Below are 24,591 nucleotides of genomic sequence, written 5' to 3' on the forward strand. Positions count from 1 at the left end.
ATAGGTAGGCACCAGAGAAAGAAAATTTGAATAATTTATTTCTGTCCTCAAAAGACTCAATCTAGGAAGGGAGCCAGTCACATAAAAATTATAATCATCATATAATAAATGCTAAAATTCTTCTGTGTGTACAAGGAGGAAGCCACCAACTGCTTTTGGGGGGAGAAGGGAGGGGAGGAAGTTTCATAGAAAGTTTTACAAAGGAGGTGACTTTTTTGAGTGTGGAGGGTGAATTGGGCATCTATACAATGTGAGGCAGAGTGTTCTAGGCATAGAGGACAGCATGTACAATATCTAGCATTGCCTCTTCCCAGCAGTATAAATCATCCTATAATATTTGAGAATTAGTGAATATTAGTGAATACTTGATTTCATAGATTTTAATACCATTTATTTCTTAACACTAAAAAATACTAATGTTCTTTCAATGAGCCTCATGTCTTCCTGTTAGTCTCTCACTCCTGTTCTCTCTCCCTTCCCCTTGTCTAGTGGGAACCCCTGAAGCCATTGATGGAAGCCATGTTACCTGGGCATCGGACCATGAACCCCTGTCCTGTGTGGGAGCAGAAGAGTGGCTGTGTATACCTATTCTTCATCTGTGTGCGCGGCCATGTCACCGAGCGTCAACAGGTCATGTCAGGCAGGAATGCAGCGCGCCTCTGCTTCATCTGCAGTCAAGATGCTGGCTGTTCATGGAGCGAGGTGAGGGACCTGACTGAAGAGGTTATTGGTGCAGAGGTGAAGCGTTGGGCCACATTTGCTGTGGGCCCAGGTCATGGCATCCAGCTGCAGTCAGGGAGGCTGATCATCCCTGCATATGCCTACTACATCCCTTATTGGTTCTTTTGCTTCCGGCTACCATGTAAAGCCAAGCCTCATTCCCTGATGATCTACAGTGATGACCTAGGGGCCACCTGGCACCATGGCAGGCTCATTAAGCCCACGGCAACAGTGGAGTGCGAAGTGGCAGAGGTGACTGGGAGGGCTGGCGACCCTGTGCTGTATTGCAGTGCCCGGACACCAAACAGGTGCCGGGCAGAGGCTTTCAGCATTAACAATGGTGAATGCTTTCAGAGACCAGCCCTGAGCAATCAGCTGTGTGAGCCCCCGCATGGCTGCCAAGGCAGTGTGGTGAGTTTCCGGCCCTTGGAGATCCTTCATGGGTACCAGGACCTGAATGGTAAAGATTCTCCTACCATTCAGCAGAGCCCTCTGCTGGACAGCTCACTGTGGCCAGAGCAGGAAGGTGGGATTCTGTCCAAATCTTGGCTCTTGTACTCACACCCAACCAGTAAGAAGCGGAGGGTCAACTTAGGCATCTATCTCAACCAGACCCCCTTGGATGCTGCCTGCTGGTCCCGCCCCTGGATCTTGCACTGTGGACCCTGTGGCTACTCTGATTTGGCTGCTTTGGAAAAGGAGGGCTTGTTTGGATGTTTGTTTGAGTGTGGGACCAAGCGAGAGTGTGAGCAGATTGCCTTCCGCCTGTTTACAGACCGAGAGATCCTGAGCCACATGCATGAGGATAGCACCGGCCCTGGTAAGAACTCTGAGCCAACTGAAAGCTAAAAATTGGCTTAGGACCCAATTTTCCATAGAAAGGAAACCACAGAAGGCAACCACAGCCAGGATAATGGAGGCCAGGTTAATAGAGTTTATTAAAGTCTACAGAGAATCCAAAAACTTAATATTCTGCTCCCCACCTTTCTTCACTTCTCCAAAGAGCAAAATGAAAATTTTGCCGTAGCTACCGCAGTGGAAAGAACTATGAGTTGGGAAACGATGATGTAGTCCTTGGTTGTCCACTGGCTTGCTTTGGAACCTTGGACGTGTCACCTGAACTCTCTGGGCCTCAGGTCTCCATCTGTAAAATGAGAGGATTGGTTCTGTGATTTTTCTTCTTCCCATTCCTAGGAACAGCAGAGTGATTGCATAGTCCATGATCAGTGAGTCCTGGCTGTATAGGTCTCTGATTGGACTCTGATCTCGAAATGGAAGTCAGAGGATTCATCTTTTCCAATGACTCACCACTCATCCAGGTGTGAGGCTACAAGCAGGTGTTCTGGCACAAAGGAAGATCTGGTTTATTAAGAACAAACACACCCTCACCCTTCTAATCATGCTTAGAACTCTACAGGCTCTCTATCCTAGAGGAATTGGGCAGAACAGTAGAATCATGAGGTCACCTACCTTCTCCAGCTTTGCAGCTCTGCTCAATCGTCCCTTCCTCAGCCAGAATGCTTATTTCCTAGGAATAAAATGAGAAACTCAAAGCCAGTGGCCCCCAAGGATGATACTTACTGTTTCTGATGGCATCACTCCTATGAAAGATGAACCTGAAGTACGTGTACTAGGATGGTGCCTGATGAGAAAAGGACACGGATCAGGACTTTAAAGCATTAGACAAAACTTCCCATGTTCTCTGCCCTCAAGGAGCTCACAGTTTATGGGGCTAGAAGTGTGAGAAAATTCAAGCAAATCAGGGCAGCTGGTTTGTAGATGTTGGGCTTTAAGTTGGGGTGATGGTAGCTCCTAATGTCATTGTCTTAGTTGTATCTTCATTGTGCTTGGAGTCAGCAGCCCCAGGGCTTGGCCAGGTCGCTGGGTTTCCCCCAGGTCTGTTTTTTTTTTTTTTTTTTTTTTTTTTTCCCTCAGAATATTGCTCTGGGCTAGTCACTCCTTTTTACACATGAAGAAGGTCTTCACCATTAGGAAGGTCTCTGGACTCCAGACCTCTGAATCAGGCCTATTTTTTGTACCTACTGCAATCACTGTTTGTGAAGTCGAGATGCCTCTTTGATAGATTTGGGGCTGAAATTTGCCAGTGCTGAATGTCTCAGATGATACCAGATTGGTTCCTCTTATTTTAGATTCAGTTCTCCATAGCCTGTTATTATAACAGAAATTCTATCAAAGATACGGTTTTTCTCCCTATTTTAGGAGAAGAATACCTCCAACTTGTATCAAATAACTAAATTTGGTGCCAAGTAATGGCCTGGAAAGCAAGTCTTGGTTGTAGAACAGAGCCCAGGAGGCAGGGGTTGCAGTTGTACCTGTCATATGGGGGAGAGTCTACCAGGATGAAGGTAGAGATTAACTTCACCTACTTCTGCATATGGCTTTAAGCCCATGGCTTAGAGTGACTTTTTAAAATTCCCTCAGCCTCTCACCCATTTGTCAAAGTTATCCTCCTAGTACACAGTTATGATCACTTATTCACTCATTTGTACATTTATCTAAATATTTTCGAGAGCTGTGCATAATGTAAGGTGCTTTCTATTGCCATTCCCTGGTTGAAAATCATTTGTGGCTCCTCAATAGCCTACTGAAGGGTTTTTACATTTAGTCTGGCATGTAGAGCCTTCCGTTTTTGGCTGAGATAATGAATACAAATCTCCACACAAATCTCTAAACAAATCTCTCTTTGTATGAAGCCCACTCAGAGAAGATCTCTGTCAAGTTGGCAGTGGAGGGGGTGACAGAATTGGTGGTACAAGGAGGAACAGGGGAAGGGCAACCCATTCCTGACTAGTGGAAGCTTCTTGTTCTGCAAAGTTTTCCTGAGCACCATACCCCAAATAGATAGGAACCGTGGGGATGGCTTCCTTCTCTAACAGGGTCTAAAGGATGAAGAGAATGAAAAGCAAGAAAAGAGGGTTGGGGACAAAGGGAATCCAGAATGAGGATTAGGAAGAGGAACAGAGTTGGCAATGGCAGCTATGAAGAAAGAACAGCAAGGAAGGAGTCCCGGCATGTTTAGGAGGAGAGAGAACATGGCCCAGATATGAGACCTAGGCTGGAGAGGTGGTGTGGGTGGTGGCTGCTGTGAAGAAGAAATGACAACAGGCTGGAGCTGTTTGCCAAAATGTGGGGGAAGGGACAGAGGCCCACACAGGCTGGCAGTTTAGGCTATTGATAGGTTCCTACCCAGCCCTGTAACTTTAAGCTGGTTTAACTCGTTCATGTTCCAGGTGACCAACAGAAACTGCTGTAGGCACTCTGACTCTCTTTGTGCCAAGTACCTTAGGCTTTCCAGGCCCTTGGGAACTTCTTGCGACACTGGCATCCTAACAGTCCATTTCAGGCCCTCTCACGTTGGTAGAATGAAAAAGATGGGGCAGGTAATGGCAGCTGTGAAGAAAAGAGGAAGGTAGACTGGAGGCCTCTAATCTAGAGGCATGAAGAGGACTATAGAGGCTGTGGTCCCTTTGCCCCCAGAGGCTCCCACCCTATCTTTGGACACTTAGAATGGATCCATCCAGCACACATGGCTCATCACTGGGAGAGCAAGAAAGCATAGGTAGGGGCCTCCTGCTGCTGGTCTGTGTCCAAATCCACCTCCTACCCCTTCAACTTGCTGGTCCTGCTCATGCTCCCAAACCCCTGATGCCTTCACTCCTAGGCTCCTACTATTTTTATTTCAGGCCCTTGTTATTTGGTGGTTTATTTGGATCTGTTTCTCCTGGTCACCGATCTCCCCTCATATCCTTGGGATATCATGCAACTGTAGCCATAGATAAGAGACATTGCACCTTGTTTCTTGGGTAGCCCAAGGCACCCACAGAGGTCAACATAAGGCTGCCTCCCCTGCCTCCTCTACAGGGCAGTAGGTTTCAATACTTCTACTTCAGCCAGATTAGGCTGCTCTGTCTTCTTCAGTAGGCTGTGCGTTTTCCCCACTGCATTATTCAATATATGTCATGTCATCCTTTCCTTGCTCCTGCATAGTGCATAGTTGGAGCCTCCCTCCCTCTGGTCATTACTACAGGGTGCAATATATCATTATTGTCTGTCTTGTGCCCTCTAGGCATCTGCTGGGTTGTGAATTCCTTGAGGGCCAAGTCTGTATGAATCCTCTATCCTTTTTACCTTGAATTACAGTGATTTCTTTATAAAAATGCTTTTTCTATTGGATTCTGAACTCCCTAAGGATAAGGACTGTGCCTGATTCCTTTCTGTGTCCTCTGCACCCAGCACAGGGCCTGGAGCAGAACAGACAGCAGTAAAACTAGGCTGAATGAATAAAGGAATCAAAAATCCTGGCCTTCTGGAGCTAAGTGAGAAGGCCGGGGCAAGCTACCCCATAGGGAGGAGCATATTGCATCCCTCTGTGGATTGGATGGTGCTCTAAACCCACTGAACACTCACCCTAAATGAGTCTTCTTTTTGCTGGCCTGCATCCGGGTCAGTCACAGTGCTTCCCGGAAAAAGAGCTTTTCTCTGGCTTTAGCTGCCTGCCTGGATGTGTCAGAATCACAGCCCAAGCCCAAAGCCAAGCCTTGATTTGGGTTCTCATTTCAGTGCTCTTTCCCCTCTGTCCCTAATTGGAGTTTCTGTAACTGCTCCTTGTCCAAGACTCCAGGAGAGATGCTGTGCTTCCAGTGTGTAGCGAGCATGTCTTGGTTCTGTGATACCAAGTGCCAGAAGTGCCCTCTGTACTATAGAAACTACCAGGACTCTTGGAAACAAGAGAGATGAATAAAGAGTTTAATTCTTATGACTGCTATTTGTTTTGTTGAGGTCAAACTGTGAGGTGATTATCATCCTAATACTTATATCTAGTTTGTACCCAACTACTTTTGAAAAATAGATTTGAGGCCTTTTCTTGCTTTTCATCAGAACTTTTACTTCCAGAAAGCTTTATTGATAATAATCCTTTGTACTTTTATACATTGACATTGGAACATAGTTGCTTTTTGAGGGAAGCAGGGCAGAGATTACCATGACTGGTTAGATTGCATATTACACATGAGCTATAAAGTAATTAAGTGAGGGAACTGGGATACACAGAATCTTCCCATCTGGTACCATCCAGTCTACCTACCCTGGGGCTTGTCACTGCACATCTTCTTTTTACACAACACCCTGAGGTTATTCCCAAATTGTAGCTAGTGAGGCCACAAATACTTACCTCAGTGATACGGGGTGATAGCCTTCACTCATGACTTTTACTTGACTTTGTACTCTGCTTTCTTAAAACAAATTGTTAAAAAGTTTTACATGGGCATCTCTTTTGTCATAAAACTAAGGGTCATACATAAAATGACATAAATGAAAGCATAAATGTACAGAACTAATAATTTACCTCCTAAAAATAGTTTTATAATAATTATTGATATGATCATTTTTTAAAAATCCAGTGACCTATTTTTTTGTGTGTTTGTTAGATTGCTTGATGTCTGGGAACCTTTGGGCTTGAGAGGAATATGCACTACTCCATAAACTTCAGTGCTCAATTTCTTTTTTTTTTTTTTTTTTGATTAATGATTTATTTGAGAGAGAGAGAGTGCATGTGCACACAAGAGAGCACAAGCAGGGGGAGCGGCAGGGGGAGAGGGAGAAGCAGGCTCCCCACTGAGTAGGGAGCCAACGTGGGGCTCTGATCCCAGGACCCTGGGATCATGGTCTGAGCTGAAGGCAAATAGACTGCTCAACTGACTGAACCACTCAGGCACCCCTGGTGCTCAATTTCTTAAACTCCTATTCATTAAAACATTGAAAACCTCTTGAATGGGACGCCTGGGTGGCTCAGCAGTTGAGCACTTCCCCTCTGCCCAGGGCGTGATCCTGGAGTCCTGGGATCAAGTCCCACATTGGGCTCCCTGCATGGAGACTGCTTCTCTCTCTGCCTATGTCCCTGCCTCTCTCTCTGTGTCTCTCATGAATAAAATCTTAAAAACAAAACAAAACAAAACAAAACCTCTTGAATATTTAAACAATGACAAATTTGATTAAACTGCCTTCAACAGAAATACCAGTTACAGACTTAGCATAGCTGATCCTTTTGAACATTTCAAATACCATAAATGGTAGATAAAACATAAATAAGTCCAATGATTATAAAAGGTATCCTTAAACCAAAATGGAGTACAAAAGAGCTGATGCCATAGACTTAACTTTGTTAGTTATGGGACCTTATAAGCCCCCCTTTATTTTTATTAATCTCTTTAGTTTGAGTTGGGTATTTTTTGCAAGCAAAAAAAAATTAATACCCATCCTCAGAGGAAATTTGATTACTTGGTACCACAACCTATTAGTCACTACCTGAAGCAGAACTATATTAATTTTTTTTTTAAGATTTTATTTATTTATTCATGAGAGAGAGGCAGAGACACAGGCAGAGGGAGAAGCAGGCTCCATGCAGGAAGCCCGATGTGGGACTTGATCCTGGGTCTCCAGGATCAGGCCCTGGGCTGAAGGCAGCGCTAAACCGCTGAGCCACCCAGGCTGCCCAGAACTATATTAACTTTCAATGCAGTCTACTAAAGTGAACAGCATTACCTAAAGGGCACATTACCAGGAGAGTCCTTGGGATAGAATGGAGGAAGGGCTGGACTAGAATGGGTGGAGAGTCCAGGGTCTATGTCCTCGAGCTTGCCACTGACCCAATGGGCTACTTTGTGCCAGCCACTGGCCCTCTCTGGGGAACCCATTTACTCAGTTACAGCAGGAGGCATAATCCTTGCCCTACCAAGGCCACTCACCAGGAGCTCTGTAGATACGAGGAGCTAGTGAATCTGCGAGAGGGTGTCATGTAAATAGTGAATAAATTATCGTTTGCCCTTTGATATCCATATTGCCATCAGTGTTGGCAACATCTGACAGTCAAAAGCTGAAAATGAAGGTGATGGATGAAGAGGAGGAGATGAAGGCCGCCCACTGAGGAGAGCACTTCAAGGCTAGACAGCAATCTTGCCTCACCTCTGTCCTGTCTTTAGCACACTGTAGGCTTCATGGTTTTACCCAACCTTCTGGTTTTGCCCCAGACCTTTTGCTCCCTTTCTATGAGGAATGACCCAGCCTGGGTATAGAAGCGGGAAAACTCAGCCCCAAGTAGGAAGGGACTTGGTCTGAGTCATCTGTGTTTTCAGTACCCACCATAAGGCCGGGCATGGCACATGCAAGAAAGGATGCAAGAGGAATTGCATTGATAAGTGCCTACTGTGAGTTGAGCTATACATACATTATCTCATTTAATTCAACAACCCATTTTAGAAATGGAAAAGTCAAGACTCAACAAAGGTGATATGTTCCACTGTCTCATACCTGTAAGTGATCAAGTCAGATCTGATTCTAAACCTATATTTTTGTCATATGGCAAATAAGAGGCAGAACTGTGGGATGCTTACCCTGCAGGTTGACATGAGGCAGAGATAGTGCCTCTTAATTCCTTGGAACATCATGGGCATCCAGCCACTGGTAAGAGGCTGGTAAAGAGGACCCCATAGTGATAACATGTCTCACAGTTGCACTAAAGTGGCCTCTCAGACCAAACGTCTTCCCCTTTTATTTTACTCAAGAAAAAATGCATTTGTTTCTTTCTTTGGAAGCCCAGATCTAGCTAGAGATTATTTTCCAGTACCTCCAACTTCAGAACAGCTGCCTCCCACAACCCAGAGGCCTCCTAAACATAGATTGTGTTGTCTTCAACCAGGAATAGAATTAGAGTGAGAGCTTGGATTCTCTTGAGGGATAAACATAGAACCTGATGGCAGGTGAAGCTGATTAGTGCTGAGTGAGAAGGTCAGGGCCAGCAGACACTGGGTAGGACTCTGATTGAGCGACAGGTTGGAGATAGCAACTCTATCTCTGCCTTTCCCCACTATGAACCGGTCCCTGGAGCTATACCCATGGGCCAGGTCTGAGCCCATCATGCAACAGAGATTGCCTCCCTATAATTGTCTCTAATCCTCACAACAACCAGGAAAACAAGGCATTATTGTACCCAGCCTACAGACAAGGAAACAGCCTTGGAAAAGTTAAGTGATTAGGCAAGTATCTTAACTATAGTTTCATCTGTAATAACTTGGGATAATAAAAGTATCTCATAGGGTTGTTGTGAGTTAAGTGTAAATGCTCTATGTGTATTTAAACTCAGTTCAAAATTTAAAAGAGCCTGGCACATAGTAGTCAAAGAATGAAATCTGCTGTGATTATGATTTTTCTGCAGTAATCATATTAGCCCATCAAGTGTGCATAGTGTGATAGCAGTACTTTTCAGCTTACCTGTGCATATGAATCACCTGGAGAAGTTAAAAAAAATAGTCGCCTGCCCTCACCCCTATCTCCACCGCCAGGAATCTAATTTGGTGGAACTGGGTTGAGGCCTGCAAATTTGTGTTTTTAACAAGCTCCCAAGTCATACTGACGCTGCAGGTTCATGGACTACTCTTTGAATAGCACTATGTTTCAATACCTCTCCATCTATTGCCCCACCTGTCTCTTACACGCTTGCCAGCTCCATGGTGTCAGAGGAACATAGCCTGCTATTACTAATGTTCATGTGGAGCAAAGTTTTATTTCCCAAATAGGCATCTAACTTCAGTCTCTAGCTTGCCAGTAAGCTGCATCCTTCCTGGGTCCGAAATTTAGCTTTTCCATGACATGATAATCACCTGGGATTCCTATTGATTTTCTTGCCAAATCGCATGGAGCTTAAAGGTGACACCACAGCTTGGGAACAGACCTGGACCTGTGGCCACAGGGTGGTTTTCCATTTGTAAAGCAGATTTGTAAGATTCTTGCACTCAGCCAAGTACTGAGGAAGCAGTGGAAAAAGAGGCCTTGGGTTAGCTGGGCTGCTGACAACTCAGCTCTGTGAAGAGGGGCTTTTCGTATCTGCAGAGGGGAGAATGAGAGTCAGCACAGAGCATGATAAGCCTGGAGAGTTGCCAAGCTACAGATTGCTGAACTCTATTAGTATGAGGATCAAAAGTGAATAATCTGACCATATGCCTGCTCTGTCATTTTCTGCCTTTGGGGGCCACACAGTGTGGAGGAACATAAAGTTCCTCCTTCCTGTCTCCTAATAACCCTTTCCTTAGCGCCATCCCCCTCAGGGGCCCCAGGCCCAGATATCTTTGGATCAAATGTCGGAAAATGGTCAGGAATCTGTCATGCCCTTTTTGCTACTCTATGTCTCTGATTTCAAAGCTGAGGTTTCTGTATTGAAATTGAAAGATGGGGTGCACCTGGGTGGTTCAGTGGTTGAGTATCTGCCTTTGGTTCAGGTCATGATCCCGGGGTCCTGGGATTGAGTCCTGCATCAGGCTCCCCACAGGGAACCTGATTCTCCCTCTGCCTGTGTCTCTACCTCTGTGTCTCTCATGAATAAATAAAATCTTTAAAAAAAAAAAAGAAATTGAAAGATGGCTATAGGCCATGGAGTTTGGGTTAAGGCAAGTCCTATGGACAGGTAGGAGCTTTGAGGGGAGAGTACTATGTCCATTGTTCACCATATTATTCCATCCCCTAGCACAGTAGGTACTTGATAAAAATTCATTGAATGAATGAATTAATGATCATTCCACATTCAATCCTCCAAAATTGGGAACTCAGAGATGGATATTAGGCAGGATAGGCAGGATAGGACACTCTTGCCTTTTCTGACCTCACTCCTTTGGTTTGAGACTTGATGGCATCTAAATGACCCAGAAGATGATCCCTAATAGCCTGAGTTAAAGTGAACCCTGGAGTCAGGGAGGTGCTATTAAGAGGATCTCAGGCCGGAACTGAGGAACACCTTTTCTGTCATTCCAGTAATCCAGGTTTGTACCACGGTCTGTATTGTTACTGGAAAACCTTCCTAAAGCCTGATCTGAATGCTGTAGTTTGGCATCTGCTGTGCTGTCAAGCATCGAGGGATGCTTGGGTGAGCACACTTGGCTCGGAGCCTTGAAAGTTGAGAGTGAGGCTCCCAAGGTCAGCATGGTGGTGGTAACAGGAATCAGAGAAGACCTAAAGGAGGAGTTAAATCATGAGGCCGGAGTCTGCTGTGTCAACTGCCTTCCACCTCTCATGTGAAGATTCCCCCTTGCTAGAAAGTAATAAATTTCCTTAGAACACTCAGGACGGTAGAGGTGGGGTTTGGAATAGGGTTCCAGGGTTTGTTTTCCAGGCCAATGAGTGTCCCAGTGCTTCCAAATGGAGGGCACCCGCCTCACATTAAGCCGAGAGTCAGGAGGTAGAGCAGATCCTCCCTCATCAGATCTCTTTGACAAGGATCCACAGCTACAAACACTTACACTTGTTCGGAAGCTGAGGCTGATCCCACCAGCTAGGGACAGGTGGGTTCCAGATTCAGGAGCTTCTGCTGGGCTGCTGCTTCTGGTGTATCATACAAAGTGCCTGGCCAGGAGGGCAAAATCCAGCCAGTGGGGAGCCCTCCAAACCAGGTACCTACATGTAGGGCTGCAAATGCCTGTTTTCCATTAGTACTGGGTGGACCATAGAAAATGCTGAGTTTGGGTGTTTGAGGTGAAGCTGAGCATGACTTCCTGAGAGTGCTGGACTGGGGAGCCTCTGCCTGGCTTCTTTGGGAGGTGCTGGGACCAAGAGCTGCCTCTCCTCCTTGCTGTGTCTGAGAGAGATTGACCTGGGCCTGAGATAGGACTGGCCTGTATCCAGACCATTCTCAAAAGAGGCCTGTGTTCCTAACAGTGGGACCTCTGGCCTGTGGGTAGGGATTAGTGACAGGCTATGGAAGGACATGGCAGTAGGGAGGGTAACACTTTAAAATGACATTTGGGAGAATGTAATTCATTGAATAGAATCTTTTTTTTAAAAAAATATTTATTCATGAAAGACACAGAGAGAAAGGCAGAGACGTAGGCAGAGGGAGAAGCAGGCTCCAGGCAGGGAGCCTGATGTGGGACTCGATCCTGAGAGAGCGGATCACGCCCTGAGCCAGGAGCAGGTGCTCAACTGTTGAGCCACCCAGGCATCCCAGAATCTTATGGAAAAGAGCAAAATGATAGGAAATCAGGGTTATGCCGGGAATCAAGAGGAAGCTTGAAGCAGCAATAAAGGCTCTTAGTTCTCTTTCTTTTTTTAAACCTCGCTCCTTCCCCCTTCCTTCCTTTCTTCCTTTTTTAAAAAACACACAGAAAACCAAAACACAGTACTGTAAGACCTTGGGCAATTTACTAAACTCGTTGAGCTTGCATTTCTTCTCTGTAAAGTGAGCACAATAACATGAACCTCAGGTTGTTGAGAGGATTCAGAGTGTGTCTATGTGATGCAACAGGGCAGGAATGGGCAAGCTTGTCCTCCCAACCCCTCCTCCCCCGCCTTGTTTGCAACTTGTTTCCATCTCTGGGCAGTACCAGGGGGACTGAGGTAGTTTGTCAGTGAGTCTAGAGCCATCAAGGGTCTTTCTGAGATCCATTGAACCATGGTGACCCGTGGAGGATGCCTCGCTACTGGCAACCGGAAGGGCTGGTGCTAGTGAGGGCTGTGAGCCCCATCATGTCCTATCAGGCTGCCCAGCCAGCCGTCACTGCTCCTCTGGGGCAACAGTGATTACCTGCTCTGTATAAAAGAAGAAATAGAAGCATAGACTTGCACAGATACCTTGTTGAAGGTCACACAGCAAGTGATGAAACTGATGCTGGAATCAAGTATCCTGGTCCAGAGACTCTAGAGTCAGCACTCCACTTTCCTGCACACCTGTAAGCCCCAGGAACTGTCCAGGTTTGGGTTGAGAACAGTTCTCTGGGTGGTGGCTGTGCGAGAAACCCGAGGAGCAGAGATCTCTGTGAATTTGCCTCATCCTGTTGTCCACCATCCCCCATCTCCTGGGGTTGACCCTTGCTCGGAGTCCTGCTGGAATGAGATCCAGGTAGGTCAAACCTTTACTGAAGACCTGCCCAGGACAGGTACATCGGTGCGATTGTTTAGTTTAATGCTCACCCTGGCCCCATGAGACTGCCCCGCTATCCCACATTTTAGATGACAAATGGGAGGCTCAGAGAGTGGCAGTGATTTGCCCAAGGTCATACAATGTCAGGAGCCTGAATGCTCCCAGACTGGGACTTCACCTGGAGCCCTGTGGCACTGCCAATATTGTCCACCAGGTGGCAATCTCTGCCCAACTCGCTGTGGGCTGCAGGTAACCTGGAATCGGATGGCAGGGCCTGTGGCTGATCCCAGCAGCCTCTGCCTGGTCTTTCAAAACTGCCCTGAAGCATCACTTAGTAACTGTTGTTTCCAATGGGTAACAGATGCCCTGAACGAGGTCGTGGCTTTCAAGAGAAGGAAGTTCTGTGCGTGTGCCTGAGCACAGGATCTGCTTCAGTCCCGTTCCACTTGAGACTGATTGGTGAGATGTTGGGCCTGATTTTCTTGGCACCCCTCCGCCCCCTTTGTCATCAGGTCTTGCTCAGTGGTGGCAGCTGAGTTGACCTTTGACTCTGGCAGAGGTCCAAGGCCCAGCCTCTTCTATAGGTGGGGTCACCCTGACCTGGTGTGAGGCTGTCTGGACAGCCCGAAGGAGCCATGCCCTATTCTAACCTGTGGGCTCTTCGTGTGGAGCCTGGGAGCTTCTGTGTTCTTTTTCCAGGCCTCCCTACATCCAGGAAGAACTAGGAGGGGGTCCTCTGAATCCTTCCTGGAACACCTCACACATTCCTTTCATTGCTGCTGGATGGAACAGCTCCCCCTCAGTGGATTCCCATCACTAGATCACTCTACTAGAAACTTCACCCCAGGCTCTGTGCTGTTCAAGGTGGGCCTGTGGGTTCTCAGCTCAGCAAGCTTTCTGCCCGGGTAAGAAAGTGAGGTTCCTGGATGCCTGAGTGGCTCAGCGGTTGAGCGTCTGCCTTTGGCTCAGGGAGTGATCCTGGAGTTCCGCGATCAAGTCCCACATCGGGCTCCCTGCATGGAGCCTGCTTCTCCCTCTGCCTGTGTCTCTGCCTCTCTCTCTGTGTCTCTCATGAATAAATAAATAAAATCTTAAAAAAAGAGTGAGGTTCCCCTTCTGTCAGGCATGCCCAGTTTCTCTAAGGAGTTCTGGAATAGTTCCCATTCTCCATCATGGCGGTAACTTCTCCACAGGAACACCGCACTCCTCACAGGGCTACGCCAACATCCCCGCTCCTAAGAACTCCATGTGTTTCTTTATAGAGTGTCTCGCTAGAGTGTGGTCTTAGAGCCTCCTGTCCTCAGCTGGGGCCTTTGGTACAATTCTACAAGCCTGAGACCTCAGGGGAAGTCCTACTCTATATCCTGCCAAGTAAAGTCATGGCAGCTGCATTTAAAGACACTGAGCATATTTAGTTTTGAAGGGAGAGAGACTTAGGAGCTCCACAAAGGCAGGGAGGGAGCTGCTATTTGAGTTCTGTGTTGCCAGCTCCCATCACAGGGCCTGCATGGAGTAGTAGGTCGGGGGCAGATTTCTTACATGAGTGAGGGGCCCTGAGATGACCTCCCCCCAACCCTGGGTTAGGTTGGGTCACCTCTCAGAGCAGAATGGCTCCCCTCCCTCTGTAGCCCCGCTTCCCCCCCCCGCCCTGCCCCACAATTCCCCTCTGCAGGAACTGGGAGGATGGAGAACAAAACAAATATTTATGAAGGCAAGCACCGCACAGCTGTGACTTCTGGGTTTCCACACTTCTCTTGTTCTTATGCCTCCTTCATGATTTTTGCTAAATCTATGTATTCTTAGTATTTTTCTTTAGCATATTTTATGTATATACCTAATCTCATTATCCCCTAAGTAATAATATTCATGAAATCATAGGTTTTTTATATTAGTTTTCCTAACACACACTAAAATAAATATGTAACTATTAAAAAATTAGCAGAGATGACCAACAGACATCCCATGTACCACCAGTGAGGTGTGTGCCACATTAGGGATATTTATTTTTCACAAAACCCTATGAGGTCAGTGATGTTATTTCTGTTTTACAGTGAAGAAATAGAAGCTCAGAGAGGTGAACTGCCTCGACCAAGGTCACATGGAGTCTTCTGATCTTGACCCCACTGCCTACAGACAGGAGAGGGGGAGAGAGGATGTGTGCTGAGAGGGATCTGTGGTGGAAGGGGATGGGGACAGCTACCAAAGAGAAATGATGGCGGCAGAGAAGATAGGCAGTGGGGGCAGGACTCCACATCAGAAAGGCAAATGACCTGAGTCCCAACGTCCTATGCACAGTAATGGCCACGCAAATAGCAGCAGATTTGCCTGCATTTGTGTGACTAAGATTGATTGTGCCAGCAGCCCCGGTAATTGGATGATGAAAGCACTGCAGCTGGGACTGTTGGCTGGAGATTAATTATTAGGGAGGAGGGGGAGTGGCCGGCGTGATGCCTGGCAGTGGGGTCTGTGGGTGGCATCTGTGACCCCCTGCAAGAGCAGGCAGCCAGACCTTAGCAATCCGGCAGACCCCTCCCCATTCAGCTGATATCCAGAGAGGGAGGCTACTGGGCCAAAGCCACAGCCATTCCATGTTTCATGGCAGACCTGGGATGGGGCAGGGGTGGGGGTGGGGTGGGGGATGGGGGAGGGGAGCTCCTCAGGAAGAAGCCAATTCCTGGGAAGTAGCTACAGTGGCAGGAGGAGCCTGGGCTTGGAGTCAGGAGACCAGAAGGGAAATCCCAGCTTTGTTGCTTATTGGCTTTGTAGCCTTGGAAAGGTGGTCATATTTGAGCCTCAGTTTCTCCAGCTGTAAAATGGGGATGACGGTGCTGACTTTACTAGGAAATTGTGGGAGTCCAAGAAGATTATCAGACCTTCTGTAGACCTGGGACCCAGTCTGGGGAAGCTTTTATCCTCACCTCCACTGCTCAGATCTGGCCCTTGCCTCCTCCCTGCCCTGGGGCCTGCATGTCTTTTCTTACCCTCCCCAGGGCCCTAAAACTTGATGCCCAGCCACTGCAGGCAGAAAGTGCCTGCTCTCTCCGAGGCAACAGGGCCTGAGGGTAAGAGCTGGGGATGAAGAAAAGCAGCTCTGGTTCCTTTGGGGCAGGAGGAGTGGGCTCTGGAGGAAGAAAGCTCTTGGATTCTAATTCCAGCCCGGCCACTCAGCCAGCTAGCTGCGTTTAACTTTTGCTTACACGTGACCTTTCATGGCTATAACCAACTCCGTGGTTCCTCCCTCAGGGCCACGTTGGAGTCTTCATTTCTTACTATGAGATGCTCCCACCTGTCCCAATTCATATGCATGGCAGAGGGAATCTGGCCATGATCAGGGGGTCCCAAGGCCCTCACAGATCCGTGGGAGGGACAGGCCCTTGGACTGCCATGCCTCTTAGCAGACGAAGACTGAGGTTGGATGGGCTCATGCATAAAGGGCCCACAGGGCACCTGGCACATGGTAAGTACTTGGAAGACTTTGAATGAAATTCAGAAATCCTCCTCTCACACCACAGACCTTTCTCCTGGCCCTTTCCTTTTGGCTTCACCCTCATGGAGGCCTCCAACCTTGGATTTCCTCACCTCTGCAGCTTTTCTTGGCCTCTCTTCCTCTCCTGGCCAGCCTAGACCCAGGGTGGGGCAACTGTCCCATCCAGACCCCTTGCAGTGCCCTCCAGCCCCCACCTTCCACTCCCTACCACAGCAAAACTTCTCCCACTTAAAATTCCAGACCCCAGCTCTGCTGTCTTTCACAGACCTCCTGCCAAGGTCTCTGTCACTGGGAAGGGAGTAGGTGACAACTAAGTATTCACTGAGCACCTCTAAGCACCTGGCCTGGTGTTCAATGCTTTACCCACTATGTTATGAACACTTTACAGTCACCCTTGAGAAGAGGCTTTGTCCAGATGAAAACACTGACGTTTGGCCTGGTGAGTGGAGGTGAAGCCAGCTCTAACTACATATCCTTGGCTCACGAGGCAAGCTGTTGGCGTGAGCTCTAGCATCATTAATTCCATTCAAGTGGTGCTTCCACACACCACCCTGGTATTTCCTGCCTTCCCTCTAGCTTTATAAGATGAGTTAGCTAATAGCTAAGTATTATCAAGCACTTTATATGTGCCAGGCACTGTTGTAAGCACTTTACATGTACCAATTCATTGGGTCTTCATCACAACACTATAGGACAGGCTCTTTCAGTACTCCCATTTTGGAAGCAAGGAACTGATACCTCTGCCTCAGGTGAAGTAAGTTGGCCACAGTCACATCATCCTGATCGAACCAAGTTTCACAGCCAAGCCATCTCACTGTAGACCTCAAGCTCTTGATCACCATGCTACAGCATAGTGGCCCCACAGCTGCCCCTAATCCAATGGGCCCAATGTGAGGCCCCAGAGCCCATTCTCTGCCCACTTCCTCCAGGAGGGTTCCATCAATCACCCTCCCCACCCCCTACACACATGCACCTTTAAGTTATATCTCCACTGGCTCCTCAACACCCAACACATTTGTGACTTTTCCATGCCAACAACATCCTCCATCCCATGTTACTCTGCAGCTATTTCTCTTCCTTTCCTCCCACCACAGCCCATTTTCTGGAAAAACTTTCTCCTCTTGCCGTCTAGACTTCTTCACCCTTCTTCAAACTGACTTCCACTCCTCCCACTCTGCCCTAAGCAGATGGAGATGGTGCCCTCACATTTCCAGAGGAAAACCTGCATGCCCATCAAAGCTGAAAAAACCCATCAACCAAACATGAAACCAGCTATGTAAATTGTAAAACCTGTTACAGATCTAGTAGTTCTGCAACAAATATAATCAAGATTAAAAAGAGGAGCAAAGGTAAACACTGGGTCCTTTGGTAAAACCCAACTGGTGATGAGGCTTGAGCTGAGTCTCTTCCGTTTGCCAGAGTTCCGCCTCTTGGCTCCCATCTGCTCTAGCATCTTAGCCAGCCAACACGACATCCGAGTATGGAGGTGACAGACCCATCCTCGCGCTGTCCCATTTCACTGCGGGCACACCATTTTTAAGGCTTCTTCGCTCATTTAGCATTTGGCCATGGTGGGCTGTGGCTTCTTTCTCGGCAACTACAAGTATTGGAAAATATGTTTGCATGTATCTTCCTGCTGCTCATCCTCTAAGGACTGTAATTCTCTTAAATTCAGCCTTGATTTTCTATTAGCTGTAAACACTCCCTCTAATGAGCTAATCCACTCTCACAACTGTGGCTACCTTGTGGTCAGCCATTCCCAAATCTCTGTCTCCAGGCTAGCTCTGGGCTTCACACCCACATATTGAACTGCTCTCAAATCCCATGGCCAAGACCATGCTGCTCCCAAACTTGCCCCTCCTCCTGTGCTCCCTCTCCCCACCTGGCTTCCCTGGACAGAAGTATGTACAGACTCCGTGAGTCTTCTGTCCTTTGCTTTCCACATCTAAATGACAGCAGAAATTAGATGGACCCTAGGCCCCATGGACTCCCTGAAAACTGTAGATTTTAGCTGTAAGTGTATGGACTTTCGGGTTGCACAGATCTGGGTTGAAATGCTGCCTCTGCTACTTACTGGCTATGTGACATTGGGCAACTCTCTTAATTTACCCAAGGCTTAATTTCCTAATTAGGAAAATTTCCTAAGTAGGATAATAACCTATTTTAAAGACTTGTTTTGAGGATTAGAAACACTGGTGTAAATACTTACCCTGTGTCCATCTCGTCATAACACTTACTGGTAGTTGTCCTCATAATGATGGCAGTGATTATTATTTCCAGATTCATGTTATTGCTCTAATCTAGGGCCTCATCTTCTCTCTCCTGGACCACCGATGGCATCAGCCTCCTCACAGAACTCCCTGCCTTCATTCTCCATCACAATCCCCTCCTAAATCTGCTTTTCCAAAGGTAGGTGGAGAGATTTTTCTAAAATGTAGATCTGATCATGACAGTTACCTGCTTAAAACTTTTCTCTCCCCTATTCTGTCTAAATGTGTCCTAGCCACATTCACAGGTCTCTGAGCATACATTGGTCACTCATTCTCTTTGCCCGAAAGTCTCCTTCCCTTCTCTTCCCTCATTCCCTGCCTGACACATCCTCACCCTTTACGTCTGGAGCCACCAGCTACCACCCCTCCACAGGGATGTCTGTTTGCAGGGAGTTGACTGCCAGCTCCTGGAGGGCAGGGTTCAGGTCTGATTCTGCTCTGTGGCCCCTGCTTGCCTGCACAGGGCTTGGCATAAAGAATGGCCTCACAGAATGTCTCCAGACACTTGCCCGAGGCTTGCTCAGGCTTGAACCTGAGTCCATTGTCTTCCTGCCCGAGACTCTTTGTGCTATACCAGTCATTTTGCCCCAGCAGAGAGCAGGAACCCAGAGCTGGTGGCTTGGGTGGGAGACCTCCCCATGTGATGGTAGCAGTCGACTTGAGGACATCACATACCCCATCTCAGTGCTGCACTCAATAAGTGGGGGAAGGATAAAATTATCTACTGCCCACGTCCCATATCTCCCCATCCGACATGGACTAGAGATAAAAAATGAACCGGCACAAAATCCAATCTTCCTTGGCGCAGAGGCTGGCAGGGATACTGGGGGTGGGGCTGGCGGCCCAAGCGGCAGCTCCTCGCACAGCACATCTCATATTTATTGGCTCATAATTGAAGGCAGCCTGGAGATGTCCCAGCACTGGCCCCCGGCAAGACAGATGGGGGCACAGTGACGGCTGAGGGAGGGAGTTGGGATGCAGACATCCTCACAGGACTGCAGCTGTGGAGGGGAGGGCAGAAAGGGGGAGGCAGCTAAGCTGGCTGCCACACTGCCCTGGGGATCTCATCTGGGCTCAAGGTTCTGCTTCTGCCACCTACTTGTGATGACCTTGGGTCAGACTCTTCCTTCTCTAGGCCCATGATTTCAGGCTTTTGCATTTCATTACCAGGGGATAGGAGAGCTGTCCTGGGATTTGGGGGGAAATCCAGGCTACTAACTTTTGGCATGGCTTTAGGTGATTCTCTTTATCTCCTGGGCTTTGTGCTTTCTCCTAGTAAAGATGAGAGATTGCCTTTGTCTTCCATGTAAAGACCCAGGGGCTTGGGGTGACCTACAAACAGCCAACTCGTGCATGTTAGCAACAGCACTGGAAGGCTCCATGTTGGGGAAGCAATGAAACAGGAAATGTGGCCAAATAGTAAGAATCTGCTTTGGCTCCCAATGGTTCATGGGAATGTTCCAAATTCTGAGGCTTGGCATTGAAGACTTTACCTCTGTTTTTTGTGCCACTGTGGGCAAAGGGTTTGGGCCTAGGGGCCAGGATACCTGGATCCAGTCTCACCACTATTTTTTTGTTATGACTTTCAGCAGAGCTTTGACCAGCTTCAGATCTCATTTTCCGTGTCTGTAAGATTTCTGTATGTGATCTATGAGATAATTCAGGTCTCCGAGCCCAGAGACAGTCAGTGACTAAGTCCTGCCATCTCTCCCTCAGTTTCCACCCCTCCCCCCTCCTATTATGGCTACTACCTCACCTCAGTACTTACCTTTTTCTCCTGAACCGATGCAGAAGCCTCTTAGTTGGTGTTCCAGCCTCTGCCCACCCTTCTCCATGTTCAGGTCACATGACCCTCCCAAAGCACATATCTGACCCTGTGTCAAACCCTTCTTCAGCTTCCTGGACATTTAAGATCCTGCATGACCTGGCCCTGTCTTGTCTTCCTGTCCCCCACCTATCTGCTCCCTCAGGCTGGCCTCCTCACTTGCCTCTTTAATTCCTTTGCTCAGACTGTTCTCCCCCACCTTCCCCCTGCCCTCTCTTCAGCTCTGAAAACTGGACCTTCCCAGACTGGCCCCTGCTCCAGCCTCTCCAGAAGCTTCTGGAGTTCTAAGCCCCACAGGGGACCTGTTCCATGGAGTCCCTACAGCCTGAGGTATGAATGATGCTGCCTCTTCTCCCTCCTCCTGCTGATGACCAGAGAATGTCTGAGCCACAGGGGGCCCAGAGGTAACCTCCTATAATCCCCCATTGTACAGTTGGAGAAATGGAGGCTACCTAGCAAGTCAGTGTAGAGCCAGTGCTGGGGCTCTTCCGGTGCCTGCCATCTGGAGTGGGGACACAAGGCTGGAGCAGAACTGCAGAAGAGACAGAGAGGAGGTTGGGCAAAAAGGACCTCTCCTCTAGTGGTCAGAGTGAGCTCAGCAGGAGAAGCTCAGGGATGAGGGGAGGCTTCTACTGAATTCCCATCCTCACTTGGCCCCCTGCTGGTTTTGTCACATCAGGGGTTACAGGTCTCAATGCTTTAGCTGACTGAGGCACAGGGTAGGGGAGGATTTGCCTAGTTGCCCCAGAATGTTTGGACTAGACACCAGAATCTAAGGCCCCAGGAGCCCACCCAGCATACCACATTCCCACTCTGGCATTGGGTGGTGAGCATGTGGACACTCTGTATCTCCAACTGCCCAGGGGTGATGGTAGCCAGACCTGAGCTTAGGATGTCCATACTGTTAGATTGTTTCTGGGGCTTGGACTCATAGGGCCCTTCAAAGAAATGAGTCCTGATCAGAAAGCTGGCCCCAACCAGAGAAAGGCCAGGAGAGTCTCCCCAGGTCCCTCTCTGTATTTCAGGGAACCATTGTCTCAGGGCTGAAGTCACTGCTTTGGATGAAAGTCTAATTTTATGTAGGTGGGCTTGATGTGATGGTCCCATTAAGTGGTGCCGTAAGGGAGCTTTTCCAAGTATGAGGTTATTAGTTTCCTAGATGTAATTTCATAGGAGGAATATGGTCAAAATGGATACTCATCAATCTAGCAGCTGAAGCAGCCTTTTTAAGACCCTAAATCACATGTTACCTCCATAGCATATCTGTCAGTGACACTACAGACCCCGTGTTCATCCCACAGATCATCACAGAGCACTGTGGGCCAGGCTCTGAGCCAGGCTCTGGGAATCCACAGTTCCCACCTACATTTCCTTTCTTTTTTATACTTTCATTCTTACATTCATTCTTTAACTCACCTAGGGTTTATTTGGGAATATGGTGTAAGATGAAGCTCTAAAATGACTTTCCTCCAACTGGGCTGAGTATATGTGAATTGTGATCTATGTTAGAATTTTCAAGAGTGGTTCAACAGAATACTGGTCACATAAGATGCTCAGGAGTCAAAAAGATCTGTAGTGAGAAAGTCTCAGAACTGCTGCATCATTATAACCCTCTCAGAGATTCCCAATGGATACGAGCCTAGTAAAGGCTCTGAGGAGTCGTGCAGGTAAGGAAATCTTTGGGTCCTGTTTCCGAATTTTCTTTGACTGTAGAAGCCACTATTAAGTTATTGCTACAAGCATAATGCAAGGCATCATCCACTTTGGAGTAAAGATGCCAATATTACAGAACTAAGACTGAGGCCTCTTCTGCCTCAGATGCAGCTTCTACTCACTTCTGGATCTGGGGTTGTGGCCAGAAGAGTGGTATGCACACAACCAGCTCTGTTCCAAGCCCTCAGCACTAGAAGCTCTGCCATGAGCCACAGACCATAGGCCTCAGGGAGGGTGAGGTGGCCTGTCTGGCATTGGACTAAGAGTTCACAGAGGAGCATTAGCTCTGGGCGTTGAAGGATGGGCAGGAGAGTTTGATGGAAATAGATTTCATGAGGGCAGGACCTCCAGCAGTGACAACCTGCCAGGGCAGAGACAGACCCTGCCTCCAGAACCATGGGATGGAAAGAACTTGGTGAACAGAGATGCCCATGGGGAGTCAGGTAAGAATGTAAATGGCTATGACATGGGGCAAAGTGAGTTTGGGCATGCAGCCAGAAGAGGAGCAGGGAAAGGTTATTAGCATTCACTTTCCAAGTTTGGGGTCTGCTTTGACAAGGCAGAGTTTCCTGGGGCCTCATTACGATAGTCAGCACCAACCACACATGTCATCCTCTCCCAAGGCCTCTCTTTCCTCGGGGAGTCTGCAAAGTTCCTTTCCTGTCTGGAACAAGTAACTGGGGAGTTGATGTGGAACGAGAGGAGAATGTGGGGAACTGAATTCCTAGGGATTAATTAGGGCCCTTCAATGAGATCTGTTTCCCCTCTGGAGGCCAATTAGGGCATCTGGAAGCTTGGGAGAGGAAAGGTGAATCTGTGTGTATGTGCTCGAGCAGGCCCATCCATCCTGTGCTGGGTCCCTCTTGGGGGTAGCAGGTCTTAGGGGCACCCGGTCCACTTACAGGAAAAGTAAAAGTGCAAAGATAATCACAGAACAGTTTTCATGTTCTAAGAACAGGACTTTAGTGTTACACTGTACGAAGTGCATATCATCATCACAGAAATCACGGTCCCCTGGATAGCATTGTTCTACACTGAGCACTCACTGGGGGCCAGATACTAGGCTAGGCTTTTGTATTCATGAGCCGCCAGCAAAGCACAAGTGTTCCAATTTTTTCACATCCCCACCAACACTTGCTTTTTTCCATGTGTATGTGTTTCCTAACAACTCTCATCCTAATTTGTGTGAAGTGGGTTCTCATTTTGATTTTGATTTGCATTTCCCTAATAACTGGTGATGTTGGGTGTCTTTCTATCCCCCTATTTGCTATTTCTATATCTTCTTGGATAAATGTCTATTTAACTCACTTGCCCATCTTTGAATTGTGTTAATTTTTTTGTTGTTAAGTTGTAGGAGTTCTTTATATATTCTGAATATTAATCCCTTGTCAGGTATATGCTTTGCAAATATTTTCTCCCATTCTTGGGATTGCCTTTTCCCTTTCTTGATAGTGTCTTTTGATGCACAAAGTTGAAACTATTGTTTTAACTGGGAGATATACAAGATACTGTGCCTCATGTCAGTTAAGGCTGCAGGTGGGAAACATTATTATTGTTATTGTTGTTGCTGCTATTATTTCATGTCTACTCCTAAAAAATGTTTAGAGGGAGCCACAGGGACACCATGAGTGGGGTGGAACTAGCCTGGGATTCCGCAGCACCATAATCCACTCTCCATATGATTCAGTCATTTTTCCATCTAGAAGGGGAACTAAAGATGAAGAGATGCCATAATGCTCCTCCTGGCACACAGGAAACCACAGCCCTGAACTAAAACTGAAACTGGGGCCAGAAGAGAAGTTGCATCAGACAGAACTTTAGTAGTAACGTGGCAATATTTGTGGAGTTGTTTATTGGGTGGTAGTAAAGAGCAAAAAATAAATACATAAATAAGAAAAATTTCCCTTCCAGGTCCTTAGGTTAAGTTCTAATAGCTTATGGAACTCAGAGACAAAGCAACTTATTAAGCTGTCTTTTTTAGACCTTGAGGAATGTAGTCCCATAGAGGTCTAGACACCAATTTCAAGGACTAAGGGAAGTGCTGCAGATTGAATACAATTTAGGTAGGGATGCCTGGGTGGCTCAGTGTTTGAGCATCTGCCTTTGGCTCAGGTCATGATCCTGGGTTCCTGGGATCGAGTCCCACATCAGGCTCCCTGTGGGGAGCCTGCTTCTCCCTCTGCCTATGTCTCTGCCTCTCTCTGTGTGTTTCTCATGAATAAACAAAATTTAAAAACCTTTAAAAAAAAAGAATATGATTTAGGTAGAAGAACATGAGTCCTGTTTCTGGCTCAAGGCCAATAAACAAGGAGACTGAGAGCCTTGATATCATTCTCCTTCAGGAAACCCTTTCTGACCATAACAGGATCATGAGATGGCTGGACATGGAGTCCAGGATCAAATCATATTCTTTGTCAAATTGCATGACCAGTTGGATTTCCCACTATACTGAGTTTTATGCAATAGGATAATGGTTAAAGTTAGTACCACGAGTGGCAAACATTTGAAGCCTGGAAATTGGAATGAGAATACCTGTGATGAGAGATGAGGATATCTATCACCTGGGTCCCCCAGACACTTTCACTGTATTGTCTGTATGTCCCTGGCTGGACAAGCCGGACAGGTCTTCGAGAGATAATTTGGCATGGGGGAAGGG

The 24,591-nt window shown here is 47.4% G+C and overlaps 1 protein-coding gene across 6 annotated transcripts in view; it reads left to right on the forward strand.

Moving 5' to 3' along the window:
• The window catches only part of NEU3 (neuraminidase 3), a 32,440-nt gene extending 22,244 nt beyond the window's left edge, over window positions 1-10,196 (forward strand). For all 6 annotated transcript variants that reach the window (XM_077867044.1, XM_077867045.1, XM_077867048.1 and 3 more), the window contains one exon: window positions 490-10,196. In XM_077867044.1, coding sequence (XP_077723170.1) covers window positions 490-1,569 — 1,080 coding nt within the window. In that variant the 3' untranslated portion in view covers window positions 1,570-10,196. The remainder of the gene's footprint in view (window positions 1-489) is intronic.
• The last annotated feature ends 14,395 nt before the right edge of the window (window positions 10,197-24,591 follow it).

Source organism: Canis aureus, chromosome 23 (genome assembly GCF_053574225.1).
Source record: "Canis aureus isolate CA01 chromosome 23, VMU_Caureus_v.1.0, whole genome shotgun sequence".
In the NCBI taxonomy this organism is placed as follows: domain Eukaryota; kingdom Metazoa; phylum Chordata; class Mammalia; order Carnivora; family Canidae; genus Canis; species Canis aureus.